General features: G+C 41.6%; 1 protein-coding gene across 6 annotated transcripts in view; it reads left to right on the top strand.

Annotated features, from left to right (window-relative positions):
• The window catches only part of LOC107315026 (neuronal PAS domain-containing protein 3-like), a 171791-nt gene that overhangs the window by 1249 nt on the left and 153780 nt on the right, over positions 1-16762 (top strand). Inside the window, exon 2 of one of the 6 annotated variants that reach the window (XR_001555746.2) lies at positions 503-1753. The exons of 2 other annotated variants lie outside the window; for them this stretch is intronic. Coding sequence is in view for 1 of the 4 variants with exons in the window: in XM_015864977.2 (XP_015720463.1) it covers positions 3167-3216 (50 nt within the window). In the remaining 3 variants the exon portion in view is untranslated. Of the gene's footprint in view, positions 1-119; positions 1754-2897; positions 3217-16762 lie in introns of those variants that run through there. 3 more of the 6 variants (XR_001555749.2, XR_001555745.2, XM_015864977.2) reach the window with 3 other exon arrangements.

Genomic DNA, 16762 nt, shown 5'->3' with positions numbered 1-16762 from the left:
CTTTTAAAATGCACTGAGAAGTAAACGCAATCTCCCAGTTTTGTCTCGGATGAGCTGGAAAGCAACAATAGCTGGGGGGAAAGAAAAGAAAAAAAAAAAAAGAAAAGAAAGAAAGAAAATATAACAAAAGAAAAGAAAAAGAAAAAGAAAAAAAAAAAAAAGGAAAAAAGTATGAGCACGGTCTCGTAGCGTGGCCGCTGCAAAGTTTGGGATCCCGTCCGCTCATCCTTTCTAAAGAGGAATTTCTCAATGTCAATGCCTTGTGCAGATCCCAGTGTGTGGCAGCCAGGGGGACAATTGATCCCGGGATGCCGATTGAGAATTTGCTTTCAAGCAAGAAAGAGACCAATTTTCACTTGGGGTTGCACACTTGCAATTCCACACTGTAGGTTAACAGCATTACTGTGTCACCTGTTACCACAGGGAAATGCAGCACGAAACCCTCAGCTCTGCTATTTATTTATTTTTTTCTCAACCTAAACGCATTCTGATGCAAATGCAGGGAATTCGCAGGGAGCGCCGTTAGGAAGCGGAGCGCACAAAGTTGGCAGGAACTCGCAGAGAAGTTCAGAGAGGTTCCCACCGCCCCAGCCAGCCCCGCTCCGCGCCGGCACTGCCTGAGCTCACTGCGGGCTGAGGTCGGGGTCACGCAATACTGTGCGGGGCGAGACCCGGAGTGGGGCTCCGGAAGGGTCTCAGGAGCGAAGCAAAGTGCTCACAAGAGTACTGACAACACCTCAATGTAGGCTGAGGTCGGAGCAACACATTCACGTTCCTCTAAATGCAATAATGTCCCAACGAACTGACTTTTCAATACTAAAAAAATCCTGAGAAAAATGTTGTATAATAACAAATACTTCAGCTAAATCTCTCTATAACGTAGAAGCTAAAACCATAGAAAGCTTTAATGTCGTATTTCAAACAAATGTTTTAGAAGTCAGACAGAGCAGTGCCTGCTTTGGTCTCAGCAACTTTGGGCTCCCCTCTCTCACTCTGGGAAACACACACTGTGTTTCCCCTCTGATGCCCACGATAGAAAATATTCGGTGCTAACTTTTTTGGGTTTTATTAAAGGGAAAGGCATGAGCACTAACATCCTGCAACATCCCCAGTGATGCCCCATCACCTCCTTAGAATCATTTGAACTAAGCCTGAGCCCTGCTTTGCCACCGACCGTCCCCATACACAGTGTCTTGTCCGGGAGAGAGGGAAGGAGCGGATTAAAGTTGGTTTCTTTTCACGGTTGCTCTATGATTTTTGTCACTTTTAAAATCTTTAAATTACAATGGAAACTGACGGGCATTTTAACGAGGAAGTACGGGCAGCGATCACAATAGTTGAGGCTGTGAAGTGGGGAAGTCAGGGGTCAGAAATGTCACATTGGCTTTTAGACAAATAAAAGGGACCTCTGGAGACTTTAAGTTAAACAGAAAGATACAGACGAGGCAGCGTGCGAATTTGTAGTGCTCGGCGTTGGGGAGTTGGATTGCGTCAGGCTCCGAGCAGGGGTAGCTCCAAGGGCAGGGCTCTGCCAAACTGTGACGGCCCCGGGCCAGGTGCTGTCCCGCAGCAGCGACCGCTTGGACCCTGGAGCACGCCGGGTGCCTCGGAAACATTTCTGTGCTTCTTCCGAATTGTAACTATTACCGACACGACGGCGTCCTTTACGCTGAACGATTTTACTCCGAGCTTTCTGGAAAAGCTTAAACCACAGCGGGCACGGACACCTCCTTCCGCGGTTGCACAAACCGAGGTGACACCTGTTAACTTTTTATTTTTTATTTTATTTTTTTTTTTTCCTCCTTGTTGGAGCCGAGGCAGCAGCTGTGCTGGGAGGAGCTGGCACGTGGCACCCACAGCCCGCTCTCTCCGCTCCCCTCCTGCCCCGGCCCCGGGCTCGCGGCCCCGCTCCGGTCGGCGGTGCGCACCTGCGCGCCTTTCCCCGGGCCGCGGACCCGCTGTCGTTGCTCTGCCGGCCCGTGCCCCGCCGCCCACCGGAGCTGCCGCGGAGAGGTGTCCCGTGGGGGTGCCAAGCTGAGCCCTAGGCCGGGAACCGACCGGGGGGCTCATGCCTGGGTTGCCGTACTGCAAGGCAGCGGCAAGAAGTAGCTACAAAGTTACAGTGGGGATGGAGAGCTTGTAGCTTTCTCCTTTCCAGGTGTTCTGGATGAGACAACTGGGACAGCGGTTCCGTTTTCCCTCTCCTTAATTTCCTTCTCACTTTCACAGTCCTCAGCGAAGCTGCGCCCAGCACTGCATCCCCCCAGCAACGCGGGGCACCTCCCCTCTTCCCTTAGCACTATGCCCCACGCGGGACACGGCCGCTCGGCCCCGGAGGGAGGGGGGTGCGTGGGGCCTGCTCGGTACTCGACCCTCGTCCGCTCCCGGTCAGCCAGGGAGCGAACCCGCGGGTTTTCCACTCCCGTGGAGATCCCTCACCTCCCCCACCCCACACCTCCCCCCAGCACCTCTCCCCGCCGGAGCCGCGACTCCGGAGGAGGAAAGTGTGCGAAACTGCAACTGAGTGGCGGTGTTGCGCCGGCAGCGGAGGCTGCGTCCCCTGCACGCAGAGCGGGAGCGGAGTCGGGGAAGCAGCTGGAAAATGCCCAGAAATACTTTCACAGCGGTCAAGCGCGGAGGTCCCCGCCTGCCCTCCTTCCCGCCCCCGCCCCGCTCGCCCCGCGGCCCGGCACCCCTCGTAGCCCGGCCCAAGGGCGCGGGGCCGCGAGTGTGAGCGTGCGGGCGGCTGCGTTGTGTGTGTGTGCGCGCGTGTGTGCGTGGCCGTGCCGCACCTGCCGGGCGATGCCAGCGGCCGGGCTGCCCGCCGGGGCTGCGCCGCGGCTCGCTCTCCCCGCCGTCGCCGGCCGCCGCCGCCCGCGCTGGGCATGTCTCTGGGGCCGCCGGGGCCCCGGCTCCCTCCGCTCCTCGGCTTATGGACGGCGGCAGCGGCAGCAGCAGCAGCGCTAGCGAGCGAGCGAGCAAGCAACCTGCAGCAGGACCGCGCGGAGGAGCGGGAGCCCGCTATGCTTTGGCCTCAGTACTTTTCCTTAGCCCGTCTGGCTAAGCAGGGCCACCGCTGCCGCTGCTAGACACACAACACACACCAACATCAGGAGGGGGAAAAGTAAGGGAGAGAAAGAAAAAAAAAAAAAAAAAAGCCAGGAAGATGGCGCCCACCAAGCCAAGCTTTCAGCAGGATCCTTCCAGGCGAGAACGGTAACACTTTCTCTTTATTGAACCTGCAGCAGCAGCAGCAGCCGCAGCAGCACCGGGCCGCGCCGCCGCCGGGGCCGGGGCTGGCTGCCATGCCGGGGGGGGGGGGACGCCGCCGGCACCGCCGCTCGCCCCGCCGGGCGCCGCGAGTTCCTCCGAGTGCGCCGCCGCACCCCGCGCCGCCACCGCCGCGCACGCACCGCCGCACCGACACAGGGCGGCCGGCGGCAGACCCCGCTCCGCAGCCCCACCGCGGCGGCTCGCAGCGGCCGACTCTCGGCAGGGCGCGTTGGCGAGCGGGTGTGCGTGTCTGCGCGTGTGTGTGTGTGCGCGCGGAGCCCCCCCTCTCGGGCGGCCCCCATCGCTCGGCGGCCCCGAGAGCGGCGCGGGGGGGGCGGGGGGAGGACGGCGGGGCGCCGCGCCAGGCCCGGCTTGCGGGAGCGGAGGGGCCGGCCCCGCCAGTGCCGTTCAAGTGCGGCTAGGCCGGAGCGGGGGGGCCTCGCCGCCGACGGCCCCCGCGGCTCGGCCCAGCCCCGCTGCAGCCCGGAGGGTGCCGGCGCCCCCCGGAGCGGGCGGAGCGGTGCCGGGGCGCGAGCGGGCGGGAGCCGGGCGGTGGGAAGGGGGGCGCGGGGCTCCATCCGGCACCCCCTGGGACTTTTGTTGGGGAGGAGTGCTCGCTGTGAACGCGCCGCGCTGCTGACAAGGATCGCCCATAGCGGATCTGTTGTAGCGAAGTGAATCTTTCTAGAAGTGACCAGGAGGAAACAAGAGTACAAGTTCATGTGATTACTTTGTGCTCCTTACAAAAGTGCTCCAAGCTGCAGTGCTGCGCTGAGAGGAGGAGTGCGCCTAGAAGTGGGGGGCCGGGGGTGGCTTCTTCCATCTCTTCCCTTCAGAAGTGAACTTAAGGGTGAAGGATAAGGAGGGTTCCTTGTTTGCTGTAAAAATGAAAAGTAACATTTAGACAGCTTCTAAAAGTAGCTGGGCCGTGTGTTGCTTGCTTTCTACTTCACAGCAGTAAAAAAATACTTGAACAAAAATAAAGTGTAAGAGGCCAGTTTAACTTTAATCTTCATTTCAGACTTCTGTTTTTGAGTAGCATCAGCATTCCCCGAACAACTTCTAAACCCCCTGGATTCTGTCTGGATTCTGTCTCCGTTATTTTCCAAGGGAGGCAGACTGCCCCACACAAGAAACTTAGCCCAAAAACACTGAGCGTGGTGCGTGTGGGCATTAACTGTTGCACACTGGGACAAGGCTGTATTGACATGCAGCCTACTGGGAGATGCGTGTGATGGGAACAAAGTGTGTTCTCCGGAGTCAGTAAATTACAGATTTTCATCTCCAACTATTTTTTAAAAGTCCCTATTCTGACAGCTGTAGAGACATCTCGTCTCTGCTGTGTTCACACTGCTTCCAGCAGCAGCTTTGCTACCTTAGAGTTCTTTGTTGGGAAACAATTTGTATCAATAAGTCCTGTCCCCCCATACACAATTCTGCCGCCTCCTTTCTGAGCCCTGTACTGTATTAGTGCGAAGTGCATTCGCCAGGATAGCTTCAGTAATCTCTCCGGCAGAAGCATATTTGTGTGCCATTTTGGGAATTTCTCTGAGATAGGAATCTGGAAGATAGAATTAATTTCTAGGGGAAACTTCATAGCCTGTGCATGAGTGCTTTCTTTATCACCTGTCTCCATTTGGCATTCGGAGAAGGTAAATCAAAGTGCGCGATTTGTTATTCTGCTCCACTTGAGAGCTGAACTAAATAACACTTGGTCTGAAATTCTGATTGAAGTTGTAGGAGGATATACTGTATTTAATTTAATGCCCTTTAATAGCATCTTCTTGTTCAGCTCTGGTGCTGTCATTTTAAAGGTTGGATCCGAGTGGTTTTTCCCTGTAGGGAGTGGGAGGAGTAATGATTTCAGGGGGAAAAAGTCGTCTGGATTCCTTGAGCACTGTAACCACAAAGTTGGCTTGGCGGCCGAGCGGCTGCACTGTGCCCTTGGGGTTCCCCTTCTTATCGCCCCTCACAGTGCTCCAGTGTGGGTGTAAATATTGCACGTAGAGGCTGAGAACATTTTTCATATCAGAAATGACGTCTATCTACTGTTCTTTAAAAAAGTTTCTGGAAAGCTGTAGCAGTGCTTCAGTGTTCAGGCCCACATGTACTTTTTCTTAAAAAATTCAGTAATGTGGCTCCAAAGCCCTGCATTAACTGTTGGTGTAAGCTGTCTGTACGCATCCTTCCAGCAGTATGTGTCAGGCTTGTCGAGCTGTGGCACTCAGCAGTCTCTGAAGGGGTTCTGCAGGCTCTTCCTCAGTTACTGCCTCCCTAAAGGAGTTCTAGGGGTGAGGGATCCTGGAGGGAGCTGTGGTACATTGTGTGTTTGGTCTTAGTTTCCACAATATTTAGGTGGATTGTATTACTGTTTCCAGCACGAGGTTAGTAATTACAAAACAACTGTGAGAAGTGGTTGTCCTTGCTGCAAGCAGGCATCTGATTGTTTTGAAACTTTTCCACCTGTTCAGGGTTTTGAAAGGATGTTTGAAAAGTTACACACCTAATTTGATTTTCTTTTAAACTGTGTGTGTTAGCAAATGTTACAGTTACAGTAGGAGTTTGGGGTTTTTCAATTGTGTGGATATTTAACCAGGAAAATTAAATAGACAGAAGTGTCATGCACATGATATGCCACTATCGATTTGTAAAGCGTATCATCATATCAGAGTGCTATTGGCTTATGGTGAAAGAGAAAAAAATCCTTTATTTTGGCATTTCTTTCTAGAGCGTGAGCTTAAACACAGCAGTGATAAATGATGATATGCATTGTCTAACACTTGCTTTTATATAAATAGCTCCAGAAGATTGCTTAAATGATAATCGAAAATATGAAATAGGGTGGCCTTCATATCACAAGGCCAAGGGTCTACAAATGGAAAAACTGAAATAATGAAATATTTCCAAGGCAACAGACTGTCAACAAGAACAGTAATGCATGGGCATATCATAGAGCTACCAGAGAGGATATTAGATCTTATAGCTCTAGAGCCAGGAGTTATAATGACCTTTATTAAATAGAGCCCTCCCACATTACAACAATCTTTCCGATTCCTGATTTATGGATTAGCAGTCATACCGCTTTTCATAATTTGAAACATTCTCTCACCATTTGCTGACTTTTTTTTTTTTTTTTTTTTTCCTCCACTGGAATCATACATTATTTAGAGCTTACACGAGAGTATTGATCAACAAAAGTTATATTACATATTTTCAGTAACTAATGGGATTCTGAATAACAAGGTTTTGTCTGCAGCACTGTTTCTACATTCTTTACAACACAACTGCTTTTTTTTTTTTTTCTTACAAGTTGTATCCAGTTAACTTGTTCTGTACTGATATAGGGCTACTAAATGTTATAAACACGTTATAATAATTAGAGGGTTATGTAAACAGATCCATCCAGCACTTGGAATTGTAGGTGTTTTAAAGAGAGTATCAGGATGTGTTGTCAGCATCCGTCTCCTTTTATTAGTGTCTCCCTTGAATTTCAGAGTCTCACATACTGGCAGTTTCAAATCACATTCGTTTGAAACTTGGCACACGAGTTGCCAGCCCAGATGGGAATTTTACTGTGAGAGAGATCTAAAACAGTTGTTGGAAAACTGATGTTTGAGGCATTAGTTTCATCCACATCCTTGCTAAAAAGTACAATTAGTTTAAATAAACATTTGTTTCATAAGACTATCCTTGTAATCATGCCTTCATTACTGGAAGATGTGCTCTAAGTCCACATAACTGATACTGTCTGTGAACATTAACTCTTACAATTTTGTAAACATCTGCTCATATTGTGGTCAGTAAGTTAAAGCCAATTTGCAAACATGGTGGAATTTTAATTTAGTATCAATTAAGTAATTTTTTTTTGCCCCTAAGTTTAAAGTTATGAGATGTTTCCTGAAATCTCATCTCATGTGAGTAAATCTCATGCTCAGTCCATCATTGGGATTCATTTTGTATTACTGTGAGTGTTAAGTCTCACAGGTGTAAAAGCACCTCGTGTGAGATGAGATTTCAGCAGTAGTCATGTTGTTTTAAACCGAACTGAGTGAAATTGTTCTGTGACGTTTCAGCTTGGAAATTTGTTTTTATATTTTAAATCTAAGGTACATAGACAATATTTTGCATTTTCCCTCCAGTCATTTCTTTTTTGTTTGTTGATCTATTCCTATTTCTTAGTGTGTTTGTTTTTGAAAGAGACTGACAAAGATTTATGCCGATAATAAGAAAGGTTTTGAAATTTTATTTTTATCATAAAGGTTTTTTGTTTTTTTTTTTTTTCCCCAGAAGAAACAGTTTGTTTCTGTGTAATATGTGTATGGCTACTTCATGTTGTTTTCAACATGCAAAGTCCTGGTAGTACGAGTGAGGTGTGTGACTTCTTGTTTAATAGGATTTTGCATAATTAAGAGATAATTTGTAATAATATTGCATTTTGGTGCATAAGAAGTAGTATCATAGTAAGAATAAAATGTTTGCTGCTGTGTCCTATATGACTAGAGCATTGTTCGATGACTAGCTGGAGCAGTAGTTTTGCAAAACACAAAGTCCTAGGCAAATGAATAGGAGCGTTGTGCCATTGATTTGAACAGGGCTCTGAGTAGTAAAAATATCATTAATTTTGTATGCTGTGATAGGCTATTGCATAGGACAAAGAAGGTATGGTAAAGGTAGGACAGTATTTGTGTCTGTAATTTGGCAGAAGCGGACCCTGCCTTTGGAGAATATTGAGTTCAAGTTGTACCTTAATCTTTAGAAAAGTTCCAAATGAAATTATGCCTATAATTAAAGTACACTACAAAGAGTCACAAGCAAGGATAAAAGTCTTTTTACCGTATAATTCAATAGATATGAATTTGTTCTCACTGAGATGACAATGACAAACTTTAATGCACTTTAATGGGAGGAGGATTGGATTTTGCATCTGTGTATTATTATAAAACATGAAAGTCTTGAGATTCTCAAGGAAAGGTGGAACAGTCCTCAAAGAGATTCCGATCTCAGCCTGCTGCAGCCCGATACTGAGAGTTATGTATCTGACGTGCAGGCAAGAGTCAGTCACATTAAAGAACAAGTGATATGTAAGCAAGAATTTGAAATGGATTAGTGAAAGCAGAGTTTTGAAGATTTGTTACAGGCGATTTTCCCAGCATTTTTTGTGTGTTGCATTTTGGACTTTGACTCTTTGGCCGTATCTTGCCATTTGTCTGTTCCAGGGAACTTTTCGCTAATGTCTGAAGAAGACTTTAGTGTTAATGTCTAGTATTTCTGTTTTGTCATTTTTTATTTTTTCATATAGCTTAATGTGCTTTGAAAAGGATTTCAACACGGTGCAGCATGTTTTCCTGATGAGATAGATGCAAAACATTTTAGACAACTACCAAAAGTGGCAGAAGACATCAATGTTAGCACTAGGAATAAAATCTGAGCCCCCATTTTGAGTGTATATTCAAAGATTACACTGCCTTCGTTAGAGGGATTTACATTTCTTTTACAGGCAAAACCTCCACTGAAATAAAGTGCTTTCAGAGAATGGCTTGATTGCAACTTAAAATTAGCTGTTAGCTTGATATATAATAGAAGTTTAGCCCTTGTGTTAAATAATTTAAGTAGAAAAGTACTGTTCCATTACCTGCAGGCATCATACGTTTACATATGTATATAGTGAACTTACGGGATATGGTCTGAATAATATGTATGTATGTAATCTGCAATAATGTCCCTGGGGCTTGAATTTTCTGAGCAGCCTATTGGGTTTAGGCATCTAGCACACACTGCATTTCAGTGAAATATGGGCACCTAAATCCTATAAGCCCCTTTTTAAATACTTGCCTGGGCATTTTGTCTCCAAAAGGAATTTAGAACAAGCTTCATTACACTACACATTGTTTTAAACTGAATTTTATCGAGTAATGAATAGTCTTTGAACAGTCATTTTGGATTATATCCTAAAGGGATACTGTTTTGCTCAAATTTAAGCACAGAACTGATTTCTTCTTTGACTGGGAGAGGTATTCATCTTATCATGTGCATATTCATATTTATGTTTGGCTTACTCGCAGCCTAGGCTTGTATGAGTTAAGTGGCTCAGAATTATCCTTCCGAGGCTGTAATTCATTTAGCAGAAGTGTAACATGGCAAATTTGAGAAGAATGCTTGTTAGAAAGCTGTCTTTTTCTAGAGATTATGGGATGCTGAATATGTTGTTTTGTAGGGAAAAGAAATGCAAGTGGGCAGTCTTCACAGGTCAGGGTTGAGGTCAATATAGAAAGAACGGAGTGACTGAATCTGTACAGTGCTGGCAGCTGGATTAAAAAGGAAGAAAAAAATCTTAAAAAAGACAATAGCTGCTGGGGGCACTTATCCTTCAACCTTCACAGCTGCAAAAACGTATCTGATTTTATTTGTCTGAGCGTAGTCAGATTGGCATGTTTGCTTCACCTTTGCATAAATTACTTGCAGTACATGGACAAGAGGTTTTAAAAAAAATATTTACACTGTAAAAAATACAAAACCCAAACTGTTTTCTCTTGGTAGGCAACAAACAGAAGATGAGCATAAAAGGAGAAACAAATGCATTAGGCTGCTTTATTCATTCTTTCTGAGCTGCTACTCATACTTGCAACAAAACTTGTATTTCCTGGGGAGGATCAAAACTACAGTATTTTTTTTTTTTCAGTGGCTAAGTGAGCCAGATAAATGGTACTCAAGTAGCAGTGTTTGAAGGATCCAAGTAGTTTACTAGAGTATCTTAATTAATTGGATGTTCTCTTTAATAGTGAGGTTTTCCTGTTTGTAGGCAGTGCTCTGTAACAAGAGCATATATTTGGTATGTACATTGTACATATGATTTGAGAAGGCCTGGTTTTATTCAAGATCTATTTTTACTAAACAACTGCTTTAGGTTAACAAACACAAAATAAACGCAGTGACAGAAAATTCAGACTTCACATGAGAGGAATGATAGAAAAGATACAGCAGATTCTGGATCTATCAGACATATATGCTATTCCTTTTATCAGCTACTCTACTTACACTCAGATTTTGAAACCAAAAGCTGCCCTCGTTTCTTTTATTTCTTTGTTAACAGAAAGAAAAATGTTTTTCTACACAACTGTGATTTGGAAACTGTTATTCTGTTCTTTCCCAGGGCTATTACTCAATTTTTGTTTTTGCATCACATCTCAAGATTAGAGTAGCAATCTGCAGGATGCAGCAAACACTGCAAATCTCTTCTTCTCCCCCACATGATTTGGCATACTGAAGAGGCATCTTTAGGAACCTTCATTATTTAAAGTCTTCCATATTTAGAAAACATTTTTTGAATGATACTCTTTTTATTTCTATTTTTAAAACAACATTTTGCCTAATGATTTTACAATGTTATTTCAAAGTATTCAAATCCTGTTCATGATCTATTTTTTTTACTGTGGTAATTACCATATATTACAGTATTTGTTTGGTTCAAATAGGAAAAAAGAACAACATGGCCAGGGAAAAGCATCTTCTAACTGACAGAGAATGGCTGCATATCCCACCTGAAAAGCAAGATTAGAATCCTGTATATTCATTCTGCTTGCTACTTGTGAGGAAAACTTTAAAATATTCCACTGACTTGTAAACACGTATTCTTTAAAGTGTAGGCATATACTGTATGTTAGATAGACACAGTATATATATTTACTTGAAAGGAAGTAATGCTGGTTGATTGTCCTCAGCATGCTATAAATGTCTTACTTTAGATAAAGTTAAATGTAAATACATGCATTGGAATGGCAATTTTTTTCCCCTCTAATGCTGTGAGGGAAAAGTAGGCTCATCATTTTTTTTTTTTTTTTCTTCCACATTTTTATTGTTCTGTGTAAATGTAATTTGTTAATCCTGTGAAATTTGTCATAGATAAATTTGCTTGGATTATCTTGTCACCACCGTATCTGCATTCTTTTGTTCATTGCTTATTCATAATTTAACAGTCTGGCAGTGAGCCTTTTTGGGATGCTCACAAAAGATATATGACCTCTACCAGCTGCTACTATAACCTGCAGAATGCACAGCAAGACATTAGAAACGTGAGGATTCCTCTACTGATTAAAGTGCTCTTCATTTAAACAGTCTGTTCATAAGAATCTCAGGAATCTTTGTGGATAGCAGTTTTGATTTTTCATTTCTCACAAAATTAGTTTTAACATTATTATTTTTTTTTCCCCGAGTGGGAAAGCTAACATTGATTCTTAAGATGGTGGTGCTTTGCTTTCAAATGGACTAATGGAAATTAAATCCCTCATTATATATGCATATGCATATATATAAGTATATATATGCATATGCATATATAAGTGTGCTTATGCATATAGGCATTTGCAAATATCTTTACCTGTCTCTCTATATGCACCAACATATGTATCTCCTGGAATTTTACAGTGGGAGAACTCAGTGTTTCTGTGTAACTAAATTCTCTATTAGAATATTTTTTCAATACATATATTATTATCCATTACTAATTTACAGAAGAGTTGTTTGATTTAACTCTGCTTTAGTCTCAACATCTTACAGATTGCATAGTGTAAATACTTGGTATTATACAGTACACGAAAGACATTAAATAGAATGTTACTTGAAGTGTAACAACATTTTAGATTTTCATTATTCTCCTGACTCAGTTTAGCATATAATTTTTCCCCCTTTTTACTTTTTTTTTTTTCTTTTTCTTTCTTTCTTATCTGCAGATCAGCTTGTGAGTAATGGCTAGTTTTTACCTCCCCTTTGTGCTGGCACATGATTATAGTTCAAAATAATTCATTGCTAATCCATGCAGTATTGGTTCATCTCCATCACTCTGTTTTATGATTAGAGCCTCGGGCCTGTAAGAACATCGTTCTGCACAGTTTTCTGTCCTGATTTTCTTTGACTGCAACCCGTATTTTAAACAGTTCTGTCATTACTGTTCATCCAACAATCCTGCTGCATTTTTCAAATATGTATCAATTACAATAAATGAATATTTTGGTGGGGTTCTTTTTCAGAGGTTTATGAAAAATACTTGTTTTTCACTGCACAAAGTCTCCAGCAGTGGTGTACGGGGCTTAGTTCATCTCAGTTGAGATGATGGAAATCTGACTTGAGGTTTTCATTTTTTCCTTAGCAGTCTGAATTTCCGGTGTATTTATTTACATTAGGTGCCTCATGAAGTCCAGGACCTTAAAAAACAAATACGGTGTCTTTCTGAAACAGACTGTGTGAGAAGAGTGATTATAGCTTTGTCATTTTTAAAGCGTTTCAGACAGCACTGTTGTAAAATAAAGCTGAAGTAGGAACTTTTAAAATACATAGGGCCTGATCCTCTGTGAATACTCCTGTTGAAGTCAGTGTTTAGTGGGTCAGATATGAACTGTTATGACGTTAGAGCTGGCTTACGTGATATAATGATATCGTATCTTGATCAGATTTAAATTTAATCCAGATTATGAAGAAAATTTATCTTTTTATTTCACATCAAATAATGGCAGTTCTTTGAGAAGGTCATCCAAAAGATTTTTCAAGACTTTGTTTCAGCATCGAGTAGTCCTGTGTTCTTTTTAATAATTACTTTCATCTCATTGTAGCTGTGTGTTTGAAAGTGTAGGTCAATAAGGATGATCGCATTCAGAATTTCATGATCTGTGTAGTGGAACAAATTGAAAGCAAAGCCTGTATCAATCACTGTGAAGGGAGGGTTAATTGTTACTGCTTCTCAAGCCTCTGGACAGATAAACCAGTAATGAAATACTTATTGCTCTGATATGTGAATGGTTAAGGATGAAACAATAGAAGCAGAAGCAGTCTACAAAGATAAACAAACAAACAAACAACAGCAGCAACAACAAAAAAAGCAAAGAAAAAAGTGTAATCTGGACTAAAGTAAAATGTTATACATGCTGTGTATTAACAGTTTTAAAGTAATTTATTTCATTTAATGCAGCCTTCTGGTAATGATGTAAGAGAACAGAAAGTATTTGGTTTCTAAAGTGAGTACAAAACATGACTATAAAAGCTTTTATTATGCAAACGATTTGAAACGGCTTACTCTGGATCTTAGGTAAAAGTAACATTTCTAGCTCCTCTTTTTCTTTTTCTTTTTCTTTTTCTTTTTCTTTTTCTTTTTCTTTTTCTTTTTCTTTTTCTTTTTCTTTTTCTTTTTCTTTTTCTTTTTCTTNTTTTTCTTTTTCTTTTTCTTTTTCTTTTTCTTTTTCTTTTTCTTTTTCTTTTTCTTTTTCTTTTTCTTTTTCTTTTTCTTTTTCTTTTTCTTTTCTTCTTTTCTTTTTCTTTCATTTTTTATTTGTAGTACCGTTAAGTACTTGTTGTTTCTTTTTCTTTAAAAGCACAGCTGTATTTACTAAACCAAGTATGTTTTATTTTCTCCTGAAGTAATTTAAAAGTGTTTTGTCTACAGCCAACCAGGACACTAAAGGATTGCTTAAAGATAGAAGCAGCAAAATAAAAACAAGTGCAAAAAGAAATTATGATATTACAGTAAACATTTAACTACTTCTAGAATGCGAACTTAACATTTTAAACATCTGTTAGTTACTTATATGTTGAAATATATGCAAAAATATTTAGTCAAATTGAAGTCTTAGGCCCATGACAATCATCTCAACACAGTGGGTAGTTCTGAAAATTAATGAGAATGATAATACTGTAAAGACTGTTCCAGAGTTTGCCCAAATTCATTATCTAAGACTCTTGTTAAGAACATCTCAAAGAATTTTAACCAGGAAAATATATTAATGGTTCAAAGGCATTTTTCAAAACGGTGATTTATAAAAGTATAATGGAATTATATATGCAAGAGCTATAGTTAGAAAGACAAATAATACAGGAGCAGCACATTATGAGGGAGTATTTTCCTGTAGCTGAGTTACTTGGCTTTGATTTTGTCCATAGATGTCAAGCTCTCCTTATTGATTTTTATTTTGGAATGGAGGAAATGAAAAAGTGAAGGCAACTTCACAAAATATATATTTGTGACTCCTTGTTAGTTACTTAATGAGGCCCTGAGCTGCTAAAAAGCTCAGTGAAGTAATTAATAATTTTTGAACTGGTATAAACGTCTTTTAGACAATCGAAAAGCACTTTTAGGAGGAAGGGTGATGAGACACATCTTTAGATTTCTCTTCAGAATGTTAAGAATTTCCTGTTGCCTGTTTCCTGATGGGATTGACGCAGCTGTGTATCATATGGAATGAAAGAGGAACTGAGTGCCTGACTTTGTTTTATGCAAGTTCTTTATTTAAGAAAATGTATGTGTTGATTTTGCCTGTTTCTTTTTTAGACATTCCCTCATATGAGTGCTCTGCACAAAATTATCCAAGTGGGAGCTAATTATAATTAATTTATCTGTTTTCCAAGGGATTATTAATAACTGAAGTATATTAGTTAAGAATGCTTCTTTCTTTCTTTGATTCTATTTTTTTTTCTCTCTCTCTATCTCTCTCTACCTCTCTCTTTCTCCCCTTTCTCCCCTTTCTCTCTTTTCTCCCCTTTCTCTCCTTTCTCTCCTTCTCCCTCTCTTGCTCTCTCTTCCCCCTCTCTTTCCCTCTTTCTTATTTTATTTCTCTTTTTCTTCCTTTCTTCCTTCAGTGAAAAAGAATGTAGAATGCCTGGAAGATTATGGTACCATTTTCATTTGTATTTTCAGAAGTTACTGATATATAGGAGTATGTGAGTATGCATGTGTAGTTACTGGAAAACTGATCAGGGAATAGATTTTTTTTTTACTCATTTTACCTGTTTTGCAATCTGTAGCACATTTACACAATGATTTTCATGGAACTTGTGAATGCAAAATATAGAAAAATGAGAGGATCCAAAATTAGTTTCAAATAGTACTATTGATATAGGTGTCCCACTTCACAGACTGGTTCTCTGAAAAGATTCCATGGTGGAAAAAGAATTTGTGGTGGTAAACTGCATCAATTACATTTTTCAGTAATTCTTATCAATGGTGAGAGGTAGTATAGCAAAAGGTGGTTATTGTGGTTAAGAGAACTTGGGATGGTTGAGGAAAAGGAGCTGCAGTTGCATGGTTGTGGAGCCATCCTTCTATTAGTAGCACAGATCCTGCTAGATTCAGGAGCTGTGTGTTTGAAATTTGTGTGATATTCTGTTTCAGATAGAATTTGTACTACCTCAGTCAGTATTCATTTCCACTTAGAAGGCTATGTGAGGCAAATTTATTTGCTGTAAAAAAGTCCTACAAAATGCAATGATAAGAATAAAGAGGCTGCTTAGCAATGTACTGTGCTCCTATGCTGCTTAAGAACAACAACAACAACAACAAAAAAAACCCAAAAACAACCAACCAAACAAAAAAACCGAAACGTTGGAGTGCTCTGAGTAATATGCAGTAGCAGTAAGGGCATGTTAAAAAGAAGAGCAGAGGTATGTGCAACTAAGTGAACTGAGTGATTGCAGTGTTGCTTCCAAGGGTGTCTCTTCCTACAAGATACTGACTTCCATATCACTGTGCAAAAATTGCACTTCTGGTCTTAAGCTTTGATCCTCTCAACCTGCCAACCTGCTTTAAAGAATTTGACCATTTCCCTTTTCTTTCTGTCCTGTGACTTTTTGGCTAATGTCATCTTTCTTCTGCCTTTGGACAATTTGATCACGTCAGTGTATTCTTCAGAGGATCTTTCTGTTTCCCCATCCATTTTTATGTGGGAGTTCTACAGTGTGTTGTCTCTCAGCCACCCCCATCTTTTCTCTCTTTCTACTCTTCATCTTTGCATAATCTCATGTGGTAGCATAATTAAAATATGATCTCTTTATCGATGATTCACATGGCAATTCTATCTCAGTGGAAATTCAGTCTGACTTCTCTCTTCTCCTCTTTTATTTCCTGGCTTAGACTCATATAGACAAAATGCATATGGAGTTCTTTTCAAGCATTTTATCCACCTTTTGGGATAACATTGCTGTATTTTCTCTCGGGACTGTAGTTTGACCATCTCACTGGTACACACTTCTTCCACATAGCTTAGCAACAATTAAAAAGGTAAATGGAATATCTGAAATTAGTAGGAAGGAAACAAAAAAGACCTGAAAACATAAACACTGATGTAATTATGTCAGTCTATAAATCTAAAATATAGTGACCTAGCAACTTTTTTCAAAGATTTGTAATATCAGTTCACATAAAAGTACTTAATTTCTGCCACTTTCAGAGACATAACTGATCGGTTATTTTCCTATGTATACAAGCTTGCATACTAGCAGTGTGACTGACTAAATCCTTAGTGTTGGAATGTGAGTCACTAAATAAACTCTTACAAGTGGACGAAAGTTCTGTGGAGATGGGCAAGGGTGATGTACCTATGTGTGGGAATACAAGAAAAGCTATTCAGAGCAGCAGCTGTGGAGCAAGATAAACAGCATGAGAACCAAGGACACCTCTAGAAGGAGAAGAAGGGACTCACAGCTCTGATTGGATGTGTGCCTGCATGGACAA

The sequence above is a fragment of the Coturnix japonica genome, chromosome 5 (assembly GCF_001577835.2).
Source record: "Coturnix japonica isolate 7356 chromosome 5, Coturnix japonica 2.1, whole genome shotgun sequence".
Lineage (NCBI taxonomy): Eukaryota > Metazoa > Chordata > Aves > Galliformes > Phasianidae > Coturnix > Coturnix japonica.
The sequence above is the reverse complement of the archived record's forward strand: the minus strand, read 5'-3'. Positions and strand labels throughout refer to the sequence as shown.